The sequence below is a fragment of the Rhinolophus ferrumequinum genome (genome assembly GCF_004115265.2).
Source record: "Rhinolophus ferrumequinum isolate MPI-CBG mRhiFer1 chromosome 15 unlocalized genomic scaffold, mRhiFer1_v1.p scaffold_54_arrow_ctg1_1, whole genome shotgun sequence".
NCBI lineage: Eukaryota > Metazoa > Chordata > Mammalia > Chiroptera > Rhinolophidae > Rhinolophus > Rhinolophus ferrumequinum.
Genome location: NW_022680357.1, coordinates 9,755,028 through 9,776,793, shown reverse-complemented (window position 1 = coordinate 9,776,793; position 21,766 = coordinate 9,755,028). Strand labels below are relative to the sequence as shown.

At 41.2% G+C, this 21,766-nt stretch overlaps 1 protein-coding gene across 2 annotated transcripts in view; it reads left to right on the top strand.

Moving 5' to 3' along the window:
- Positions 1-21,766, top strand: part of GRIN2A (glutamate ionotropic receptor NMDA type subunit 2A) — a 437,303-nt gene that overhangs the window by 308,317 nt on the left and 107,220 nt on the right. For both annotated transcript variants that reach the window (XM_033101646.1, XM_033101647.1), the window contains one exon: positions 9,209-9,323. In XM_033101646.1, coding sequence (XP_032957537.1) covers positions 9,209-9,323 — 115 coding nt within the window. The remainder of the gene's footprint in view (positions 1-9,208; positions 9,324-21,766) is intronic.

The following is a 21,766-nucleotide window of genomic DNA, read 5'->3' as shown; positions in this document are numbered from 1 at the left end:
GCATTTGATTTGAATGCCTCCAGATGGGATTTTCACCACTCTCTATCATCTTGTACCTGGCCCGTTTTACTCATTGATGTTACCTGCCCTGTCCTGCAAAGTGTGAGAGGTTTTGATTCCTTTTGAGAACTCAACTTAGTGTTTACGCTGAGGGCAAGCAAGTAGAAGTGGAGTAATGGGAAGACTAACTAGTATCCTGATGTGTTAGTTCCCCCGCTGATATTCCTATCGCATCATGGGCTTTAGCAGTAAATGTATTACCATTTATTATAATTATTTATATTATTGTAATTATTTCTTGATAAAAATTGTTTTCCCTTAAATTCTAAATGACTTTGGGGAAAGAACCACAAGTTTTTTACTTACCATCTTATCTCCTGCATGTTGCTGGCATATAGTAGGTACTCAATATTTGTTTGAATTGATGTGTTAGCTAAGAAATGGATTTGAAGTGTTGCTTACTAGACCAAACTCTTAATGTAGGCGCCATAATTTATGGTCTTGGTTTTCACACTGAATGTTCCATGCCCCAGGAAACCCCTCAGTTCTGGGAAAACGGGGATAGTTGTTCACACCACTTAGGGGTGTTAATCAAGAAATGTATTTACTATAGACCTTCCTCTAATTCTTAGCACTAGCACCGTGAAACTTTTCAATAACGTTGTGTGGTTGCTAGAGACTGAATGTTTGTGCCCCCCCTACCCTCGCCCCCAAATTCATATGTTGAAACTCTGATCCACAATGGGAGGTTATTTGGAGTGGGCTTTTAGAAGGCAATTAGGGTTATATGAGGTCATGAGGGTGGGGCCCTTGTGATGGAGTAGTGCCCTTGTCGGAAGAGGAAGATACACGAGATCTGTCTCTTTCCACCATGTGAGAACGCAACAAGAAGATGACTCTCTCTAAACCAGGAAGTGGGCTCTCACCAGAATTCAGTTCTGCCAGGGCTTGGTGTTGGCCTTGCAGCCTCCAGAACTGAGAAACAAATGCTGGTTGTCTCAGCCACCCAGCCTGGGTAGTTTGTTATAGCAGCCAGAGGAGACTCAGACGGTGATGTTTCCCCATTGACACAGGAGTGAACTGCATCTCAGAGAACCTGGGTTATTTTAAGGTATTGTGCCAGTACTGGTGGATTTAAAACTCAACTCCAAATTGTCTATTCCTAAATCTGCTCTTCTCTCTACCTGAGAATGTGCCCAGAGTGTAAAGTACTGGATTAGGAACTCTTGTCCCCAAGGAGGTTATAATGTAGCAGAGGTGATAAAGTTGTGCAGGTTATGAATAACACAGGTCCAGGAGTGTCTCTTTGCATCATATTCATCAAAGGTTTGTATTTTATTTTCACAGTCAGGGTCCTTTGGAGAAACAGAACTATTAAGACATCTATCATATATCGTATCATATATGACAGAGAGAGAGAGAGAGAGAGAGAGAGAGATATTATGAGGGATTGGCTCACGTGATTATGGAGGCTGAGATGACCCACGATCTGCCATCTGCAGGTGAGGCCCAGAAAAGGTGGTGGTGTCATTAATTCACCACCACTAGTCCAAACCCGAAGTCCTGAGAACCAGGGAAGTCAATGGTGTAAGCCCCAGTCCAAGCCCAAAGTCCAGAGACCCAGGAGCACTGATGTCCACGGGTGGGAGAAAATGCACATCTGAGCTCAAGAGAGGGAATACATTCACCTTCACTCAGCCTGTTTGTTCCGTTCGGTCCCTCAGTGAATTGGGTGACGCTCACCCACACTGATGAGGGTGACCTTGCTTCCTCAGTCTACTGATTCAAAGGCTAATCTCTTAGATGCACCCTCACTGACACCATTTTTTTTTAATTGGCCAGTAAAATTTGAGTTGAAAGAGTAAATACCACCACCCCCACCCCTTTATTTTTAACTCAGTTTTTTCTTTTTATTTGTTCTGTAGTTTCTGAGCCCATTTTGGATGATGTTGGGCTAGAATATGAATGTCTGTGTGTTAGAGGGATTACATTTCTGTCCTGACATTTAAGTCTCAGCTCTGCGGTCCTGCCTTTGGTAATTGTTCAGAGGACGTGGGAAACCATCAATGAGTATCAGAAATTGAGCCCTGGGCAAAGAGGAAAGTGAATTCATTTAGAAACTTGCTGAAAAGAAAAGGTGCCAGGGTGTATTTGTGGGAGGGACAGTAAAGGGTTGGGAATTGAAATCTGGTAACAGCGCCATGACTTTGTTCTAAAGAGAGAGGAGGGTTCGTGTCCATAAGGGATTGAAGATGAGGGGCGCTAAGACTTCAAAGCTGAAGGGATTTCAAACCACCACGAGAAAACTGGGAAGAACAGAAACATGAAAAAAGAAAATGTGAGTGCCTTGAGAACTTAAAAGAGGTTAAGAAAAGAAAACAGGTGACTCTGTTTTGAAAACCATGTAAATTAAATGACAAACGAAAAATGGTGACACCCAAAGCAGTTCAAAGAGGTATTTAAGGGATAGTGTGATTTGGGAAAAGGCTCAGGGAACATGGGAAATGGCAAAGCAGATGGAAAATTAACCTACAATTGAGAAACACTAAGTGGGTTATGGTGGCATTTATAAAACAGTAAGAGAATTAAAGTCTGAAGGGAAATGGGGAATAATAAATGTGTCTAGAGAACATTTCAAATAATCAGATTTGGGAAGTTAAAGGAGACTTACCAGTGTAAGGCAAAAGAGAGAAAATAGAAATCCGGAGGAAAGAGACATTTTAAGTAAAGTTAAAGGAGATTATGCAGCCCATATGTGGTTGGCTTTTGAAAAAAGGACAGAGGAACCCTGGAAATGACTGTACTGAGTGGCAACGATAAGTATGGCTTTAAAAAGACCAGTTTGCATTGGGGGGGAGTGTTAAAAAATATGGCAGCGTAGAAAAATAATTTAAAAATGCATAGAAAATTGACGTAAATGTTAACTGCTATTTATTAGGCAGCAGCTGTATACTATGCATTGTGCTGGGCATTTTGTCTGCACTAGAGCTAATCCTACCCACGAACCTGGGAGTTAGGTAGCTGCTAGGTTAAATAAACCACATGGAACTGTCATGGCTAGGTGATACGGTTTAACCTGATCCATTTTTACAAAGAAGGAAATAGAGGCTGAGAATTTCATATACGAGGCCCAGCTCTGCCACAGCTGGGGAGTGGCAGAGGCAGGCTTTGATCGGGTTCTGTCGTCCACAATGTAGAAATCGCAGTTTATTCTTTCACTCATTGTGCACATACTTATTCAGCACCAGCCATGTGCCAGACACTCTGTTTGGCACTAGAAATACAGTACTAACCAGGACAGAGGCCGTCACGGCCTTCATGATGCATGCTGTCTACAGGTTTAAAAAAAAACAACACCGACAAAAAACCCACCAGAGACAGTCCAGGACAGCTGTCTGTCTTACACTTTCTGGCCGCACATTAAACAAATTAAAAGAAGCAGATGAAGTTAATTTGAATAATATGTTTTATTGCACCCAACGTGTCTAAAATATTTCAACAAGAAATCAATATAAAATTATTCATATGCTCTTTTTCACTATTTGTTAATCCAGAGTCTTCCAAATGCAGCGTGTACTAAGCCCTGATTGGCACATATCCATTCAGATGAACCACATCTCACGTGCTTAGTAGCCATGTGCAGCTGGGGGCTACCAAGTTAGCGCAGCTCTTAGGGAGAACATGACAATCCTGACCCAAATTTTGCAGTCATAATTATATAGGAAAAATGGCCTACCTGGTTTTCAGGGTTATTCCTGATCCCCACAGAACATCAGAGGCCACAAAATAGAGGCAGTAATGTTTATTTCACCTGAACTTCAGGTTCAGATGCCTAAGCGTAGATACCAGAGTAAATTTGTATGTACATATACATTTCCGTATCTTCTGGTTTAGTGCTGTGTATACCACTGACAATAAAAAACAACAACTACTTGACACTTTACCATCATTGGATGATGATAACACAGAAATGGATCCTCTGTAAACCATTTAGAGCCCCCCCCCTTGTACATTTCCCCAGCATGCTTTCGTGTATTTATTGCTCCCGACTGAAACTGTAATTTGAAGCTTAGCAGCAGCCAGACTTTCTAATATTTATCTGGTCACTAAATGTTTATAATCAATTTTCGAAAGATAAACAAACAAAGATAAGATTTTACTGTTTAATGCAAGTACCCAGCAGGTATTAATGGGGACCAAGCAATGGGGTGTATAATGATATTTCCCTAGGTAAAGAATTTTGCTCTGGAACAAGTTTAAACGGGAAGAAACCCCGAGGAAATATGGATTGTCCTTCCTAGAAATTGGATGGGGGAATTGACGGTAACAGGTACTTGCTCCCTGCCATCTTCATAATGAAATTACCATTCAGCAAAAATTTCTGTTAGGTTTATTTTTCTCCCGAGGGACTGAAGACTAATAGAAAAAAAATGAAAAAGAGAAAGACAATATTAATATTGAGTATATGGACTCATTGGTCCAGAATATTGAATGTTAAAGGAACACAGAAAAATCTGGAGCATGCGAATTTCCATATAATTGTTCTCATAAAATCTGAACAAGAGCGATTGCATCTAAATAATCACTATGCTAATTCCATCTAATTTCACTACAAAATGGGAGGAAGGGAATGAGCAGAGGAAATAGAGAAGGGGAGTTAAAGGAGATTTTAGTAAATTCAACCGGCAAAGCAAAAGGGGACTTGGGTCCTCAACACTCCACGCCAGCTCCTTGATTAGAACGGCGACCGGGACTTTCAGTTCACACAGCATAACACTGTGTATGGCTCTCCCCAGGGCTATGAGTCTTAACTCAAACCCGAAACATATGTCCTCTGGTCTGCCTTTTCCAAACAGATAACAATCGGATATTTCCAAACCTCTTGATAATTGACTAAATTTTTCAGTTTAACCCACATTTGAGGCATTAGGTATATTTAAGCAGAGCTCTATTATTCACCGCAAATTGTTGTATAATCAACACCTGACTTGAGAGCCCATTAGATTCAATTGAAGGACGGAAGGAAGGAACTCAGTGAATCAGTTGGCCTAACTATGCATTTAGGCAACAGCTGTAGAGTGACTTGGTAACAGCTTTTCTACTAGCTCAGGTAAAAGCCACTGGTGGTCTTTGTCTGCCATCTTTACGTTGAAATTTCATGAATGTTTCCATCATGTTTCATGGTTTTATGCCTTGGGTGGTGTTGTTTGCTCTGTGCAGTGCATTTCTTCCTGTTCCCCTTGCTAGTTACTTGACCAACCCTTCATCTTCCTTCCCAGACACAACCCAAATATCTGCCACTGTTTCCTGATTCCCGCCCTGCCTTCACAATAGAATTGGCCACTCTTTTGCTTTTACTCTTCACCAATCTATGTACTTAGTATATAGTACAAGGTCGGCCAGTTAAGTTCATGAACTCATCCTAGAAAAAGTGCTCCACACCTCATTGCTGAATATCACTACGGTCACCTGCAAAGTAGCCCCCTTGGGAAGCTATGCACTGATGCCAGCACCTAGTCCACCCTTCAAAGCAATTATGGAACTGTTTTTCTGGAATGGCCACCCATCAGAACTATCATAGTATTACCCTTGATGTACTGAATGTTATCAGAATGTCTTCCTTTCAATATTTCCTTTATCTTCGGGTAAAGAAAGAAGTCATTAGGGGCCAGATCAGGTGAGTAGGGAGGGTGTTCCAATACAATTATTTGTTTACTGGCTAAAAACTCCCTCACAGACAGTGCCGTGGGAGCTGGTGCATTGTTGTGATACAAGAGCCATGAATCGTTGGCGAACAGTTCAGATTGTCTAACGTTTTCACGCAGCCTTTTCAGCACTTCCAAATAGTAAACTTGGTTAAGTGTTTATACAGTTGGTACAAATTCATAATGAATAATCCCTCTGCTACCAAAAAAGGTTAGCAACCTCGTTGCAACAAGTTCGCAAAATGAATTGTCAGACTTCAGATCTCTAATTTTTCGTGGGCTTTTTTCTTTATTGTAGAAATATGTTTACTTATTTTTGTGTTGCTTTCCTAGCACAGTTCTTGGCATAGGCCATCACACATAGTAGGTACTCAGACAGGTCTATTGGATGGATGGTGGGTGGATGGATGGCACTTTTGGTGATGACCTCTCAGTACCCTCAACCACCAGACATTAACCCCTCCCATGCAGTGGGCCAGACAGTGTGATAGAGCTAAAAATAACTATAGGGGAACAAAACTAAAAAGTCAACCTGAAAATATAAACAGCTTAATTTAGACCCCAATTAGTTACTTTGAAAGCTGGTCAATAATGAGGAACTTGACTGAAATGCAGTCCTCTAAACCCCCAATTCATGCAGATGTCTTCTCAAGAGTCTCAACAAGGAACTGTGAAGTGGGACACTCCTTAGATGTGCCTGGACTGCGTCCGTTTAATTCACCAAACACCAGCCAGGAAGCATCAAAGGAAAGCAGGAATTGGATGAAAAACAAAAACCAAAAAGCGGTTTCAGTTGTCGAGATAATGATTGTCTTTCAGCCATAAACAAAAGTGTTGAAGTGGTCTTCGGATGCAAAGAAGCATTTTGACTTCAGGTTCTATTGGCAACAAATTGGAATTCATCACTCCACTACCTAAACCTTTTATGGATCCCCATGGCCTTCTGAACAAAATCCAAACCCCTTAGGTTATCATTCAAGGTCACTGGTAATGTGTGTGGCTTCGGGGATCCTCTCCAGGTAAATCCCACTACCCACTAGTTTCACTAAGCTATTTCCTACTCTTCTTTACTTAAGATTGTTCCTCTGCTCAGAATCCTTTTCTCCCACCTCTTCTCAACCCCTTCACTTTTTAAGATTCCCCAGGAAGCGCTCCCTAAATCCCTTAGGTTGAGTTAGGTGCTTTTCCTCTGTGTTCTCACAGCTTCTCATACTTTCCGCCCATCAGTGCGCAAGCGGCATTCTGGTGCTATCATTATTAACATGTCCAAGTCACTGAATAGTAAGGAGGCAGGTAAGAGGGCAGACAGGCACAGTGTTTTTTATTTCTGTACCCAAAGGACCCACCAAAAGGCCTGACACATAATAGACATTCAGAAAATAGTTGTTGAATCAATACAATATCTTACTAGGAAATGATCCAAGACGCCTCAAATGCACCAAATGGAAGAGTGATTACTCTTTGCTTCTTCTACAACAGCAGTGTTTTATGTTTCTGCCTTTTTAACAGTATTTTTGTTAAAAATAAAAAGCTTTTTTTATGCAAAAAAAATTTGCATAAAATTTGGAGACTACAAAGATACACAAAAGAAAATAAAAGGTACCTGTAATCCTTCCATGCATAGATAAGCCCTATCTTTATCCTCTTTGCTGCTTGTAAACCCTGTCTTTATCTTCTTTTCTGCTTCTTTAACGTTAAATAGTGTGCGTTTTCTCCTTGCCATTAACTTGTCTTCAAAAACATGACTTTTAATGATCCAAATAGTCCATTGAGTGGATATACAATGCTCGTTCTTTGACTTTGCCCCAGCTTCTTACCTTGTTCTCCCCACTACCACCACCACCACCACCAGTCAGGTCTTCTGCTCTGTGGTGGCCCAGGGTGAACAAGTGACCAGTTAGGCCAATCTCTTTTTTGGAATTTTTTTTTTTTGTCATCTAGCCATCTTAAGATTTTACTTCTTCTGTTGCTTTTGGTGTTAAAGGAATATAAATCACGAAAGTGCCATGGCTTTGAGATAGCCTGCCTTTCAGGGGAAGTCTTGGAATGCTTCACTCCAACATGCTGTGTTTATTGAGCGTCTGCTTAGTGGTGTGTTTTCTTGGCAGACTTTAAGATCATCACCATTTTCTCAAGCTGCAAAGAGACGTGGACACCCATGGGGACTCTCCCACCCAAAGCCTGAGCGATGAGCTCTGCCTTGCCTCCCCATCAAGGTGGCTTCAAGTGTGGTGGAGATGAGAGTATTGTCAGACAGACAGTTGTCACCTGTGATGAAAATGCCTCAGGCCAGACGCTAACTGCATGGATGTTACATAAGGCAGAGACTGAGGTGTCGTCCTTGATACCTGGCCCCCTCCCCTTCACATCTAGTGCATCACTGAATACCTGCTAAACATTTCCCCACTTGGTCCTGTTTGTTGCTGCTCCTACTCTCTTCTCTTCCCTCTCCTCTTCTTTTGGGGCCCTAACAGGACCAAAGCCAACATCATCTCACCTGGACAATAGGAACACAGTAACCACCCCGTATCCACTCTGGTCCCCCTCAACCTATTCTTTACACAGCCTTCAAGACGTGGTATGTAAGAAAAGTCTGATTCTGTCACCTCCTTAATTAAAACCTTCAGTGTCTTCCATCATTTTAGAACAAGCTGAAACTCCTTAGCATGGCCTGAGAACCTTTCCACTGTCTGCTCCTGTTCGCCTTCTTAGATAGCACGTCGTACATTCCATCTCTGCTTCATCCTCACTGGTTTGCCATCAGCCCCCCATGTGACTACCACAGTGCTTTTGCACATGCTGCCCCCTTTGCCTGGAACGTGCTTATGTCTTTTCTTACTTAGTCAACGCCGACTCCTCCTTCAGTGCAGGCTGCTCTTCCTCCCAGAAGTCTTGCCTGAGCCCTGATTCGGTTTCACCAAGCACACCCACCTCTCTATTGTAACACTTGTCATTGATCTGTAATTAATCAATTAATGCCTGTACTTTCCCTTACAGTATCAGCCTCATGAGGAGAGGAGGGATCGTGTCTGTTTCTTTATTTATCCCTGTCCAACTGGCTGAGTCCTGGCATGCAGCAAATGTTTAATAAATAGTAGTTGAATGACTAATGAATGGATGAAATATCATGTGGTTTATGAACAAGTAGTTTCCTTTAGGGAAGCTTGTTAAATATATTAGAACGTGGTTTCAGAGACCTTTTGAACAAAGGTCTCGATCTGGCGGGACAGAAATGTTGCGTCCATGTGTGAATTCCAGTCAATTACTAACCCCTGTGCAGAACTAGGGGTTCTGAGCGTGCGTACAGACTCATGAAAGAGAGTGCCTCTCAGTGAGCCAGGCCTGCATGGGTACCAACACTTCCACAGGTCGAGGCTGCTGGAGCTGGGTGATGGCACTGGAAGCGTACACTTTGGTGTGACACTGACCATGGCATCCACTCACTTGGTTGATACCTATTTAATTCTTCCCTAAAAATGTTGTCTTTCTCTTCCTTTGTCTAGATTTATGGTCAATGTGACATGGGACGGCAAAGACCTGTCCTTCACGGAGGAAGGTTATCAGGTGCACCCCCGGCTGGTGGTGATTGTGCTGAACAAGGACCGAGAATGGGAAAAGGTGAGTGTCCTTCTGCGTGCTCTCCGCAGGGGAGGGATGAAAGCATGGCCACACACAGGCTCAAAGGACTCCTTTTCCCAAAACATTTCCCACTGAGCAGCTTCGGGTCCCATGCCATGGCCGGGGGCAGACCGTTCTTGGAACAAGGCAGACAGATCTTGGAAGATGCAATCGGAATGCTTTCCCCAGCTGACCTGGGGTAATTGTGTGCTGTTCTCGACGTAAGCTTCTCAGTCTCAGGAGGAAGGGTTCTTGAAGGTCTTAGGGTAATTTAAAGGCAAAGTTTGGTTCAGTCGCAAATGTTGACTCTATTAGCGGTGATTACACCATCTTGCCGAAACCTCATAATTGTGTACCTTGTTTACACACTTTGCCATATGGCTGAACCCCTGTGGTTTCATTTACTTAGTATTTTACTTTAAATCAACTAATTTCCAAAATTTAAGTCTGTCACTTCTGTACAGCATAGGTTAGAGATGGGGGTTATATTTCTTGTAAAGTACATTTTCTAGTACATATGTATTAACTATTAAAATATATGAAAAATAACAGTGCAGGAAAAAAATCATCCCACGTACCATATAGGCCATGTCCTGCGTCAGAGAGGGGGACTTCACAGGGATTTACAGAAGATTCCATGCATAGAATGACAGGCTTTGTCCCAGTGGCACCCTTTCCTCCCATAAAATTCAACTCTCAAATTAGTTGCCACAATATCACATAAAGAGCAGAATAAAAGAAACCTTAAAAAAAAGCCTACAGTGCTCTCTTATCTTTTTTGACAAGCACTGCATGGCCTCCAAACTGCTTCAGCAGCTTGAGATTTATCTTCATTTTGCAATTACATCGAGGCCTGACAGACCCTAAAAGTGGAAGACAGCAGATATGGTGTGGGCGCCATACTGTAATTAACTAGGGTCAGAAGAAAGTACTTTGCGAACAGAAACATTGACTTTCATGGTGCAGGATGGGGGTCAGATTCCTAGAAGGGAATGATGAACCTTTGGAAGATTTCGCATGCTACATCCAACAGCTACAAAATGCACTTTCCTCCAACTGCACTTGCAAAACTCACCAAGTAGACTAATTCTGGAGCATCAAACAAGTTTCAATATATTTAAAAGGATTGAAATAATGCAGGATGCATTCTTTGACCACAACAGCATTGAAATAAAAATTAATAACAAAAATGTATCTAAAAAATCACCAGATGTTGGGAAATTAGGTAACGTACTTCTACATGACCTATAGGTCAAAGAAAAATTCAGAAAGACATTAGAAAGTATTTTGAATGGAATGACACTGAAAACACAACATACTAAAATTGGAAGAGTAAAGTTGATCATATGTTAAGAGGGAAATTCATAGCTTGAAAAAGACAAGGAAAGTGTAAAGTCATTGATTTAAGCTTCTACGTTAAGAAGCTGGAAGAAGAAGAACAAAGTAAACCCAAATTAAGTAGAAGGAAGGAAGGAATACACATTAACAGTAAAAATCAACAAAGTAGAACACAATATACAGAAAAAAATCAACAAAACCAAAAGCTGGTTCTTTGAAAAGATTAATAAAATTCATAAGTCCTAGCAAGAGTGATCATACAAAAGAAAGAAAACACAGATACTTATAATCAGTACTAAAAATGCAAAAGGTGATATCACCACAGACATTGCAGATCCTACAGACATTAAAATTATTTTTAAAAATTATGAAACATTTATGCCAATGAATTTGACAATGTAGATAAAATGGGCAAATTTCTTTTTAAAAGACACAGTTTTCCAAAACTGACACAAAAAGAAATAGACAATCTGAATAGCCCTAAATTTGCTAAGAAATTGAATTTATAAGTAAAAACCTTTCCATTTAACAAACAAGAAAAACTCCTGACCTAGATTACTTCACTGTAAATTCCAAACACATTTTAAAGAGAAATAACACTAGTTACAGTTTTTCAACATATTAGTAATTATAATCTAGGAATATATTAAGAAAGGGTAATTGTGGATAAGTGAGGTTTAACCTAGGAATGCAAAATTGGTTTAACATTCAAAAAAATAAGTCAGGGTAATTTACCATATTAACATAAGAAAGGAGAAAAGTATATGTTCATTTCAATAGATGCAAAAAAGCATTTGACAAAATCCAATATCCATTTATGATAAAGAAGGGAGATTTTTCAATTTGATAAAGGTTATCTATGAAAACCCTATAATTGGCATCTGTATAATGATGAAACACGAATACACATTCAAATCATTTTTGTTGTATAATTATGACAATGGAGGAAATGAAAACCTTTTTACTAAGTGGCGCTAGATCAGCAGGATATCCACAAGGAAGAAAAATAAACCTTGACCTCACACTGTACACAAAAAATAACTTAAAATAAAATTCAGACTTAAATGTAAAAGCTAACACTATAAAGTTTGTAGGAGAAAATATGGGAGGACATTTTTGTGGTCTGACAAAGCAGACCACAAAATCAAAAGGCATTAAGCATAAAGTAAAAATAATAAATGACTCCATCAAAATTTAAAACATTTGCCTGTGTATAGACACTGTTAGAAAGTGAAAAGGACAAGGCACAAATGGGGAAAAAATATTTTTTAAAAAAATACTTACGTAAAGCAAAGGACTCAGATAAAGAACTTCCATAAGTCAATAATTTAAAGAAAAAACAAACACAATTTAAAGTGGGAAATTGACTTACGCATGAAAACATCCCTACCATCATTGTCATCAGTGAGGTACCACTTTACACCCACTGAATGCCCAGAATGAAAAAGAATGACAAGTATTGGTAAAGACGTGGAGCTACTGAATATCTTATATATTGCTGGTGGGAACATAAACTTACAACCACTGTTGAAATGTGTTTGACTGTTTCTTATAAAGTTAAACATACACAAACCTTATGATCCAGCAATTCCACTCCTCAGTGTTGACTGCAAAGAAATGTAAACATAAACCCCAAAAAGACTATTTGTATAAGGATGTTCATTGCAACTGTATTCATAATAACAAAACATCAAAAAGAACTCAATGAGGACGTGGATAAATGAAGGTATCTTCTTAAAACGGAATGCTGCTTGTTAGTAAGGAATGAACTACCAGTAGTAATTCTCACAATGGGGACGAATTTCAAAAGCGTTGAACAAAAGAAGCCAGACACACAGGTTATACTACATGATTCCATTTACAGGAAATTCAAGAAGAGGCGAAGCTAGTCTGTGAGGTTATGGAGGAGGGTCGCTGACAGGAAAGAGGCCCAGGAAACGTTCCAGATTTATGGCACTGCTCTCTATCACGAACACTTGTCAAAATGCATCTAACAAACACACAAGCTGTTTTTATTTTATTTTATGTCATTGTATTTTAATTTTTAAAAAATTTGAAACCCTTCAAATTGAAATAACCCGGTACAATGAAACACCAATGTTTGCTGAGTTTCATATGAAACTCCCAGCCATGAATAGTAATTATAAAAATACTTGTTATCTGCGTATTGAATACCTACTCTTATTTTTCCTTTAGGTGGCACACCCACACACTGAATAAATTTTGTTTATTCATTTATCCCACAAATATTCATTCAGGGCCTACTATGTGCCAGGTGCTATTCTCGAGGCTTGAAATCTGTCAGTGAGCTAGAGAGACAAAAAAATAATTTATGTGCTCACAAAGGTTCAATTCTTGTGTGTGTAGGGAGGTGGGGTGGGATCCCGTGTACTTTTGTGATGATGCTTGAGGAAAGCATTAGATCCTAGCTGACTGTCCCCAGTGTTACCTCCTCTCTTCTCTCTGGTGTACCCTGTAGCCCCCAGACCTCCATACTAAGTGGGTCCCTTTATGCATCTGGGACTTGGAGTTTCTTTTCTGGCCTGTAAAGCTTTGCTGTATCCTCACCTTCTTTCACCCATCCAGCAAATTCTGGTTTTTCTTTCATCTTACATATGCAAAGCCAAAATGCAGGTTATTTTTTTCTTACGCTTAATAGGAGGTAGAGAACTTGAGCCTTTCTGCCTATATTGTTGAGATTGGGTTATTTTTCAATCTTTTGAAATTCTACAATATGGGGATCACTTTAGGAGCTGTAAAATCATTCTCCTTGGTTGGATTTAACCAGGCCTGGGTCAGGCTTGGCTCCCACCTGTGAATTTGTCGTGCTGCCTTTGGACCTAGCTTGTTTGCCAAGGAGCCTGTTTATGGGGAGGACACCTGCAGAGCAGGTGATAAGGTTGCATAAACGAAGGCTGCCCTTGATAGCCTCCATTATCTGATACAGAAAATGCCCTCTTACTATTTTGTTGTCGTCCTTCAAATTTCTGTTGAAATACAAGCAATTTCCCAAAAAGACAGCTCAGGGAATTGCTACCGAATTGAGCTTAGAATGTACAAATGCTTCCTGTAGTTGATCTATTCTCTTGGCACGTGGGGGATCCAGTGTTTCAGAAATAACTTCTGTGCTTCTGTCTGGAAGAAAGTGGAAGCCAGTGGAGCAGGTAAATACCAGTCGTGGTTTCCTTAACTCTGCCCCCCAGCAGCACACACTGGTCCAGCAGGTCAGCAGAGGGGAAGGCCTGCAGAAGTGGGGAGCTGTTATTTTGGGACTCAGAGGCGATTTCTTTTCATCTCTGAGGTCACCCAGTGTCATCACTGGGAGCAGCAGCATGTAATAAGGGTGTCTTGTAAAACATGACAAGCCCTCGAGGGGCATCTGCTTTGTGCTGGGCCTTGGTGTGTGGCCGCCTGGAGTATTCCAGTGCCATGCACAGCGCCTGCCTGTGTTCAGCAGACACAGAACTCCATTTTGCTCAGGCTTTGTCTTGCAAATCAGGGCTTCTGTGTGGATTGCCTCTCCTTTTCTTCAGTCACTTTGCTCTGCACTAGAGCTTGGTGGGTCCAACGCTTCCCAGAGATGCTTGAAAACAATACCCTGGGTACAAGCCAATTGGCAGTCTGGGCCAGTACAACCAACCAGTACGCTCTGTGTGCCAACTCTATGGCCAACATTCTATCAGGCACCAGGGTTGCTGCAAAGATGAGTAGGAAACTGTCCCTCTCCCCAGGTAGCTCCTAATTGAGCCATCTCTGGGGACAGAGGGGTGAACTTGACTCATCCATTAGGGAGGAAGTCTTCATGAGGGTAGGGACACTGGCGCTGGGCCTTGAACGATAGATTGGATTTCTCCAAGCCAAATCCATTTCTTATTAACCACCTGGAAAAACAAATGCTTTGGGGATACTCCTATTTACCATTTTAGGGTTAACATGAAACTGCATATGGGTATATACTGTATATGTCTATATACAGTATATATAGTGTATATCTGTACACATACAGACAGCCTTTACAAGGGATATATATTTAGAGAGAGACAGAAAAAGGAGAGCGATTTAAAGAAAGATTTTAAAAAGCAGCTTCGAAGTTTTGACTCCAAGCATAAATAGGACAAAACCCATAAATATTAGAGTAAAACAACCCTCTTCTTTTTGTAGAGAAGTGCTGATGAAAGACGCTAAGATGCCCCAGGAGACATCAGGTAGACCCATCGTCATGCCTTCCTGAGCGGCCGTTGCCCTCACTCTGGTTTGTCTGCTTCCTTCTTTGTTGTCAGCACTCTGCTTGCATTTTCCTTGTTGCCCTGGGTTTCCACTGCTGTGATGACTCCCGGATCCCTCCCCCCAGCCCAGATCTGATCTCCAGACTTGCCTGCAAAACACGCCCACGTGGTGACTCCACAGACTCTAGCTTCATCTTGTCCAAAGTCAAAGTCATCAGGCTCCTCTCACAAAGATGGTGATGCTCTTGTGTTCCAGCACAGCAAGCTTCGTTTTTATTATCCCCGTATCCCTCAGACCCTCATAGTCAATTGTCATCTGCTCATGCGTGGCATGTCCTGATGTTTCTGTCTCTTTGAACATTTGCCCTTCTTTGCCAAGGACATCCTTTCCATTGATTCTATATCTGGGGAATCCAACGTGCGTTGGGTCCTTTCCGCTTCATTTCTACAGACCTGTGTACCAACTCCTAAGGGTGTTTAACAGCTTGCATGTTAATTATTTGCTTGCATATTCATCTTCACTTAGAGTAGAGACCCATCAGGAGTAAGTCTGTTGCTTTCATATGTTTCTTTGGCTCCACCACAAGACTTTGTTTCTGGTGCGCAGAAGGGTCTCTGTACATTCTGCAGGTACCTACTTCTGCAGGCAATGACGACTTCGGCCACCATTTATTAAGAGCTCCTCGACACCAAGAATGATGCTGAGAATTTTATATCCATAATCTCGTTTAGTCATTTCAACAACTCATCTGAAGTCAGTATTTGTACCTCTGCCTCATCCATGGCAACAGGTTCAGAGAGGCTCGTGACCTGCTTCAGATCCCATGGCTTGTATATGCCGGAAGCAGGGTGTGAAGGGAGGTCTGCCTGACCCCAAAGGCTGCCTTCCTAATCACTCCATCATACTGAGTGACGGGTAGTAAGAGAGGATATTTTGAAGGAGAAATTAAGGGAGTTCTGCCTCCCCGTAGAATGACACACACCTCCTTTTTGTTGTTGGGTGCAGTAGCTTGGCACCCAAACCCAACTAATTGGAACGTGGGGTATAAATATTTAGCACATCTCACAGGCCTAGTCTTTCTTGTTCTACATCAGTTCCACCTTTCAATTTGTCTTACTAAAGAAGGGGATTGTAATCGGTCCCTTGTGTCTTGTGCATAATGAAGTAGTTGCCAGTTAAAGAATTCCTAGAACAGATATGATAAAGGGGACCTTACAAAAAGCTAAGGTTGATCTCTGGACTGTATAGTTCTGACCGGCATATCCCCATCTCGTCAGATCTAGTAAGGCTTTCACCAACAATGGTGTGTGCGTGGGGTACAAAGTACACGATGTGATTGCTACTTATAGAATGCGCTAACTCCCTCTCTTTGAAATCGTCATATTTTAACTACCCCTGCATTACTTTCCCACCACATTTTACCGAGAAGGGCCCCGGGATTCTCCACAACTCAGGAGAATGTGCAGAAGATTTCAAGTGAGTGTGTTTGCTGGTTTGTGTGTGATACCAGTAATCTGAAGAGAAAGGTTCATCCTGCTAAAGGATTGAAGTATTTATGCAAACATTGTACTTGGCTTCTGCACCCACGTTACAATGATTATGTTAAAAAAAAAATTAATGGAGGGAAATTATAATTGAGAGAACACCAGTAAATGGCGACTGATAGAACACTTGTGTGGATTGCTAAAGAGTATGCATTGTTTACACGTCCTACAAGTGGACAGAAACATAAGGCTTCCACTTTGTGCTTACTTTGCTTAGAAAAAAAACCAATGGCAGCCCATTGATGAAGCCATGAGTTCTGGCTGTGGCTGAAAGAACACTGTTCATTTGCTTTCAGGTTTTCACTTTTTATCTCTGGTTTTCACGTTTTATCTCTGGTGCTTAATAGCCGAACTCAATAAATATTTGTAGGATGGATGTGAGAATGAATGGAAAGGTTTTTTTTTTAAGTGAACTTCCCCAAATGAGGAATATCTTTTAGTGTGGTCATTCTGTAAGTGTGTTTCATTAGGAGTCCTATATCAGAGTTGCCGTGGGAAAGATGTAAAGGTCTTAGCCCTACCTCAACCCTCCGGAATAACCATTTCTGAATCTGCTTTTTGATTAGCTCCCCTAGTGATTCTCATGTCCATTAAAGATGTAGAACTAATGCTTTAGGGCAGACAGTTAGTTTTTGTAACACTGACAAAATGATTTCATCTAGGTCATCCAAGTTATCGAGAGTTCTTGCATTTTAGTCTTTGTGCCTCTTTATTCCTTTGCAATACACTGCTTAATAGCAATTCTTACAAGAAATGATGTGGCAGGAAAGGAAATAAGGAAATTGGAGTGTTGTTTCACCTTGAATAAGCTCTGGTGAAGGAGACAGTAACAATGCCAAGTAGAATGTTGTTTACGGACACAGTGCAGTTCCCACCACCTGGTAAGTCCTCAGTAAATATTGAGTAATTAAATGATTTTTTTCAGTTAAATCTGTCCCCCATAAACAGAGGTGGTTGAATTTTGGGTATACAAAATTTATTGACACATTTATTCCATCAAACAAAATTTCCTGAGTACCTACTATGTACAAGTCATTGTAGAGGACTGCAGTAAGAGATGGACCAGCCTTTCAGACACTTAGAATCTAATAGGGCACTAGAAGATTCTTATAACTATAAAACAGTGTGAAATGTGCCACATGTTCCAATAAAACACTATGGTATTTAGAGAAGAGATATGTTTTGTGTAGGCAGAAGGATCAAGGGCGTCTATACAGAGGACTTCTCATTTGAACAAGGTCTCGGAGAATAAGCATGATCTGGACTTCTGAACATGTGTGAGAAGGCCATTCCATGCAGGAGGAACATTAAAGCAAAGTCCAGAGACAAGAGCCACAAGGCCCATTTCAGGAAGAGTTGAGTGCGTTTGAATCACAGCTCCTGTAGTGACAGCTCGTGTGGGAGGCAGAATTCTAAGAATGACCCCCAGTGACCATCATCCTTCTACTGTCCTTTCCCTTGGAAGGTGAGGGGGACCAGTGAATATGCTGAGATACACCTTCTGTGATTGTTACATTAGATAGCAAAAAGGGTTTTTCAGTTGACTTTGAGTTAACCAAAAGAAAGATTATCGAGGTGTGTCTAACCTAATCAGATGAACCTTTTAAAGTAGAATTTTGTACAACTTATAGCAGAAAGGAAGTCAGAGAGATTTGAGCATGAAAGGATTTGACTGACTGCTGGAAGTGAGGACTGACGAGGACATGTGACAAGGAATTCAGGGAGCCACCAGTAACAGAGTGTAGTCCTACAGCCTCGAGGAGCCAAGCTCAGCCAACAACCTGGATGAGTCTGGAGGTGGATGCTTCCTAGACCTTCAGCCATGATCCCAGCCTGGCTGACACCTTGATTTTGGCCTTGTGAGAGAGACTCTGAGCAGAGAATCCATCTGAGTCCCCCTGGACTTCTGACCCATAAAACCATGAGATCATAAAGGGCTGTTGTTCCAAGTAACTAACTTTGAGGTACTTTGTTACATGACAATAAGAAACGAATACAGATTGTTTGAAGGGAAATTATGAGAATGAAGGACCATGCTGGAATTGGAATTATAAACTACAGGACTTTATTCAGTCATCTTTGGGGCACTGTTGAAGAGCTTGAGAGAACAACATAAAAATAATAATAGGAATAGCTAACCTTTTTTAGTATTGATGTGCCATGCAGGATGCTAAGCCTTCAATTATACAAACTCATCTAATCCTCACGTGAACTGTGTCATACAGAGGCTACTATTGCTCTCTTGCAAATGCACGAAATGAGGCCCAGAGAAATTCATTAACTTGCTCAGGGTCACAGAGCCTGTGAGTTGCAAAGCCAGGATATACGAACCCCATAAACCAGACTGCTTCTTTAGAAATAAAATGGGGATTGGCGTGAATCTTTGGGAAATTTCTTAAGGGGTTATTTAAGTAATAGCTCAGGTTAAGGGGAATGTAGGTGTGAGCAAGAACGGTGCCAGTGAGAAATTTCAGAAACAGAATTGAAAGCACATGGCATTGACGGGATGGTTTGCTGAGAGATTCATTGCAGAGATGAATCAGTCAGATAAAATTTTTTTTTTAGGCATGGGTCTGTGCTTAGGCAATTTCTGGATTGAGTATTTCCAGAAGAAATTTGTCATGACTATAAATGGTATTTTTCATCTCTCTCTCTTCCCTCTTTCTCCCCCTCTTTCCCTTCCTCCCTCTTTCCCTTTTTCTCCCAAAACCACATCTGAAGTCAAATGCCCTTTTGTAAAATGGGTTTGGTAATAGCACTGCCTTAGCCGAGTCGGTGTGAAATTTAATTTGTTTCCTTATGTAATGATCATTAAGTTTCTCAAATTATGTGAGCCATAGAGAGGGAAAGTTAAGGCATTATAAAAGATTTAAAATGATCATTTGACTTCCCTAGAGTCATGCCTAGTGACTGTTTTAAATACCCACACAGTCCAAATGTTAGGTCACAGTGTAGAAAATATAGTAGGTCTCTAGCAAATTAACACATCACATTGAAATAAATGGTTGTGTGTGTGTGTGTGTGTGTGTGTGAGAGAGAGAGAGAGAGAGAGAGAGAGAGAGAGAGAGAGAGAGAGAGAGAGAGAGAAAGTATGGGTGTCTCTGTCTTGCACTGTTTTGTTTTGTTTGTTTCGTTTTTAGTTGTAACATCAGCCCAACTCCAAAAAGAACAGCAGTTGAACCAGTGCTTCCCTGCAAGGCAATATTCTGCTGAGATTTTTCTGGACTTCAGAAATGTAAAAAGAAAGCAATGCATAGAAAAGGCAGCTGTATGGGAACATACATTGATGGGAATGTTAATGATAAAAATGGCCGATGATGGTGGTGGTGGTGGTGGTGGTGGTGGTGAATGATCTGAAGATCGCAATGGCCGCAGAAGTCCTTAGTTCAGCTCCAATTATATGCCAGACATCCTCAGAAGGTTTTCAGTGCATTCAATGCTTCAACAGCACAATATTCTCTGCATTTGCTCAGATCTAAAAGGGAGATGATAATAGTACCTACCTCCTAGGGTTGTTGGGAAAATTAAACAAAATAACACATCAAGTGCTTAGAACACTGACTGGCACATAATAGATAAATGCCAACCCAATTATAGTTGGGGTTCCAGGTTATAGGAGAGAAATTGGAAGCTAGTGGGATAAATGACTTGCCCAAGGTGATAGTAGTAAAGGCATAAGTGGAGCCCAAGCAGCATCACAATAGAGCAGAGTTGATGGTTATGTCATCTAGAATATCCACCTCTACCCAGCTCACAGATGCAGTTTGATAAGGAAGCTATCTGAGGGGGGTAGGGGCGTGAGTAAGTGGACAGATGGTGGAAATGTAAGACAAAAGCTGCACCCTTGATCGTGTGCCATTGCCATCAATTATGGAAACAAGGGAATAGATTATTTAAATGATTTCAGATGAGTAAATTATTCAAAGTGCCTCTCAGAAGTATTTCTAGAAACTCCTGAACAGACAGATGAAAACCATTTTCATTTTTCTGACAGGGTCATCAACTCATCTGTGCTGTAGAGGAATGCAAAGTCCTGAGCTCCTCTGCCAGAAGGAGGAAGAGAGGGAAGAGTGGGAGGGAAGGAGGGCGGAAGAACAGTGGGCTTTCCGCCCAGCACTGTGGAACACAGACTGAGCCTTCTGTGTGTCGTATAGGAGAAGGCTTTTTTCTAACTATGTTCCCTGGAACTCTGAGATTCTTCCAGAGTGCCACGGGGATCTCTGAGTGCATAGGGATTCCCAAGAGAGTATCCAACTTTAACCAGAGATGGTAAAGTTTTATCTGATTGCTGAATCGGTGTTCTAAGTGAGCTTTCATTTGGGGAAAAGATAGAATATGTATAAATGAAGTTTGAAACTGAGTAGAGTAAAGGGATTGACTTCAGTGATCCTCTGAATATAATGCAAATAAACAGTAAGCTCGAGTTTGTTGAGCACCGGTTATATTATGCCACACCTTACACTGTTGGCTTTCATATTTGTTATTTCACTTAAGCAACATGATAGCCTTGTGAAACAGGTGGTATTCCATGATGTTTGGTGGGAACTTGGGGCTATTCAGAGACATTTTTTTATCAAACGCTGAGAAAAGATTAAAATTTGGGTCTTGTGAGTCTCCAAGTCCGGTGCTCATTCCACCACTTTGCAGTTTTACTTACCTCAAGGTATTAGGTATGAATGATGGAAATTTTCATTTAGGACCTAGAGAGTCTTGTATATAGTATCTGCCTTGGAAGTTGAGTGGAAGGGAAAAGTGACAATACCTAGCCCTTTCTTCTTATTATTTTTTTAGCCCTTTAAATAAACTCAAATTTTACTCTTTAGGATGAAAGAACTGCCAACTATGAATGTCTGATGAGATTGAACTGTTTGCCCATCCATTTATCCACCCCGCCACCCAGCCAATCATTTAGTGATCAGTCATCTACTAATAAACCATGTGTCCGTCCATCCATCCATCCATCCACCCACTTATCCATTCGTCACCCCATCTAACCAACCATCTTTCATCCATCATCTAGTCTTCCACTCTTGAACCCATCTCCTACTAACCTGTTTGCCAAGTATTTACTGATTATCTGCTCTGTACCAGGCCTGTGAAATGAGACAATGAAATGAGACAATGAACATGCACAGATGAATCATATACACTGTCCCTGCCCTCAGGAAGCTCACAGTCCAGTGAGAGAGACGGAGGAATGAACTTTTAGTTACAACACAGTAAGATGCGTGCTTGTAGTAGAGTTAAGCCTAGAGCACCGAGGGACACCTACCCAGCCTGGGTGTTAGGAAAGAAAGGGACAAGAATCACAGACATCTGAGGCCCCTCATTGTG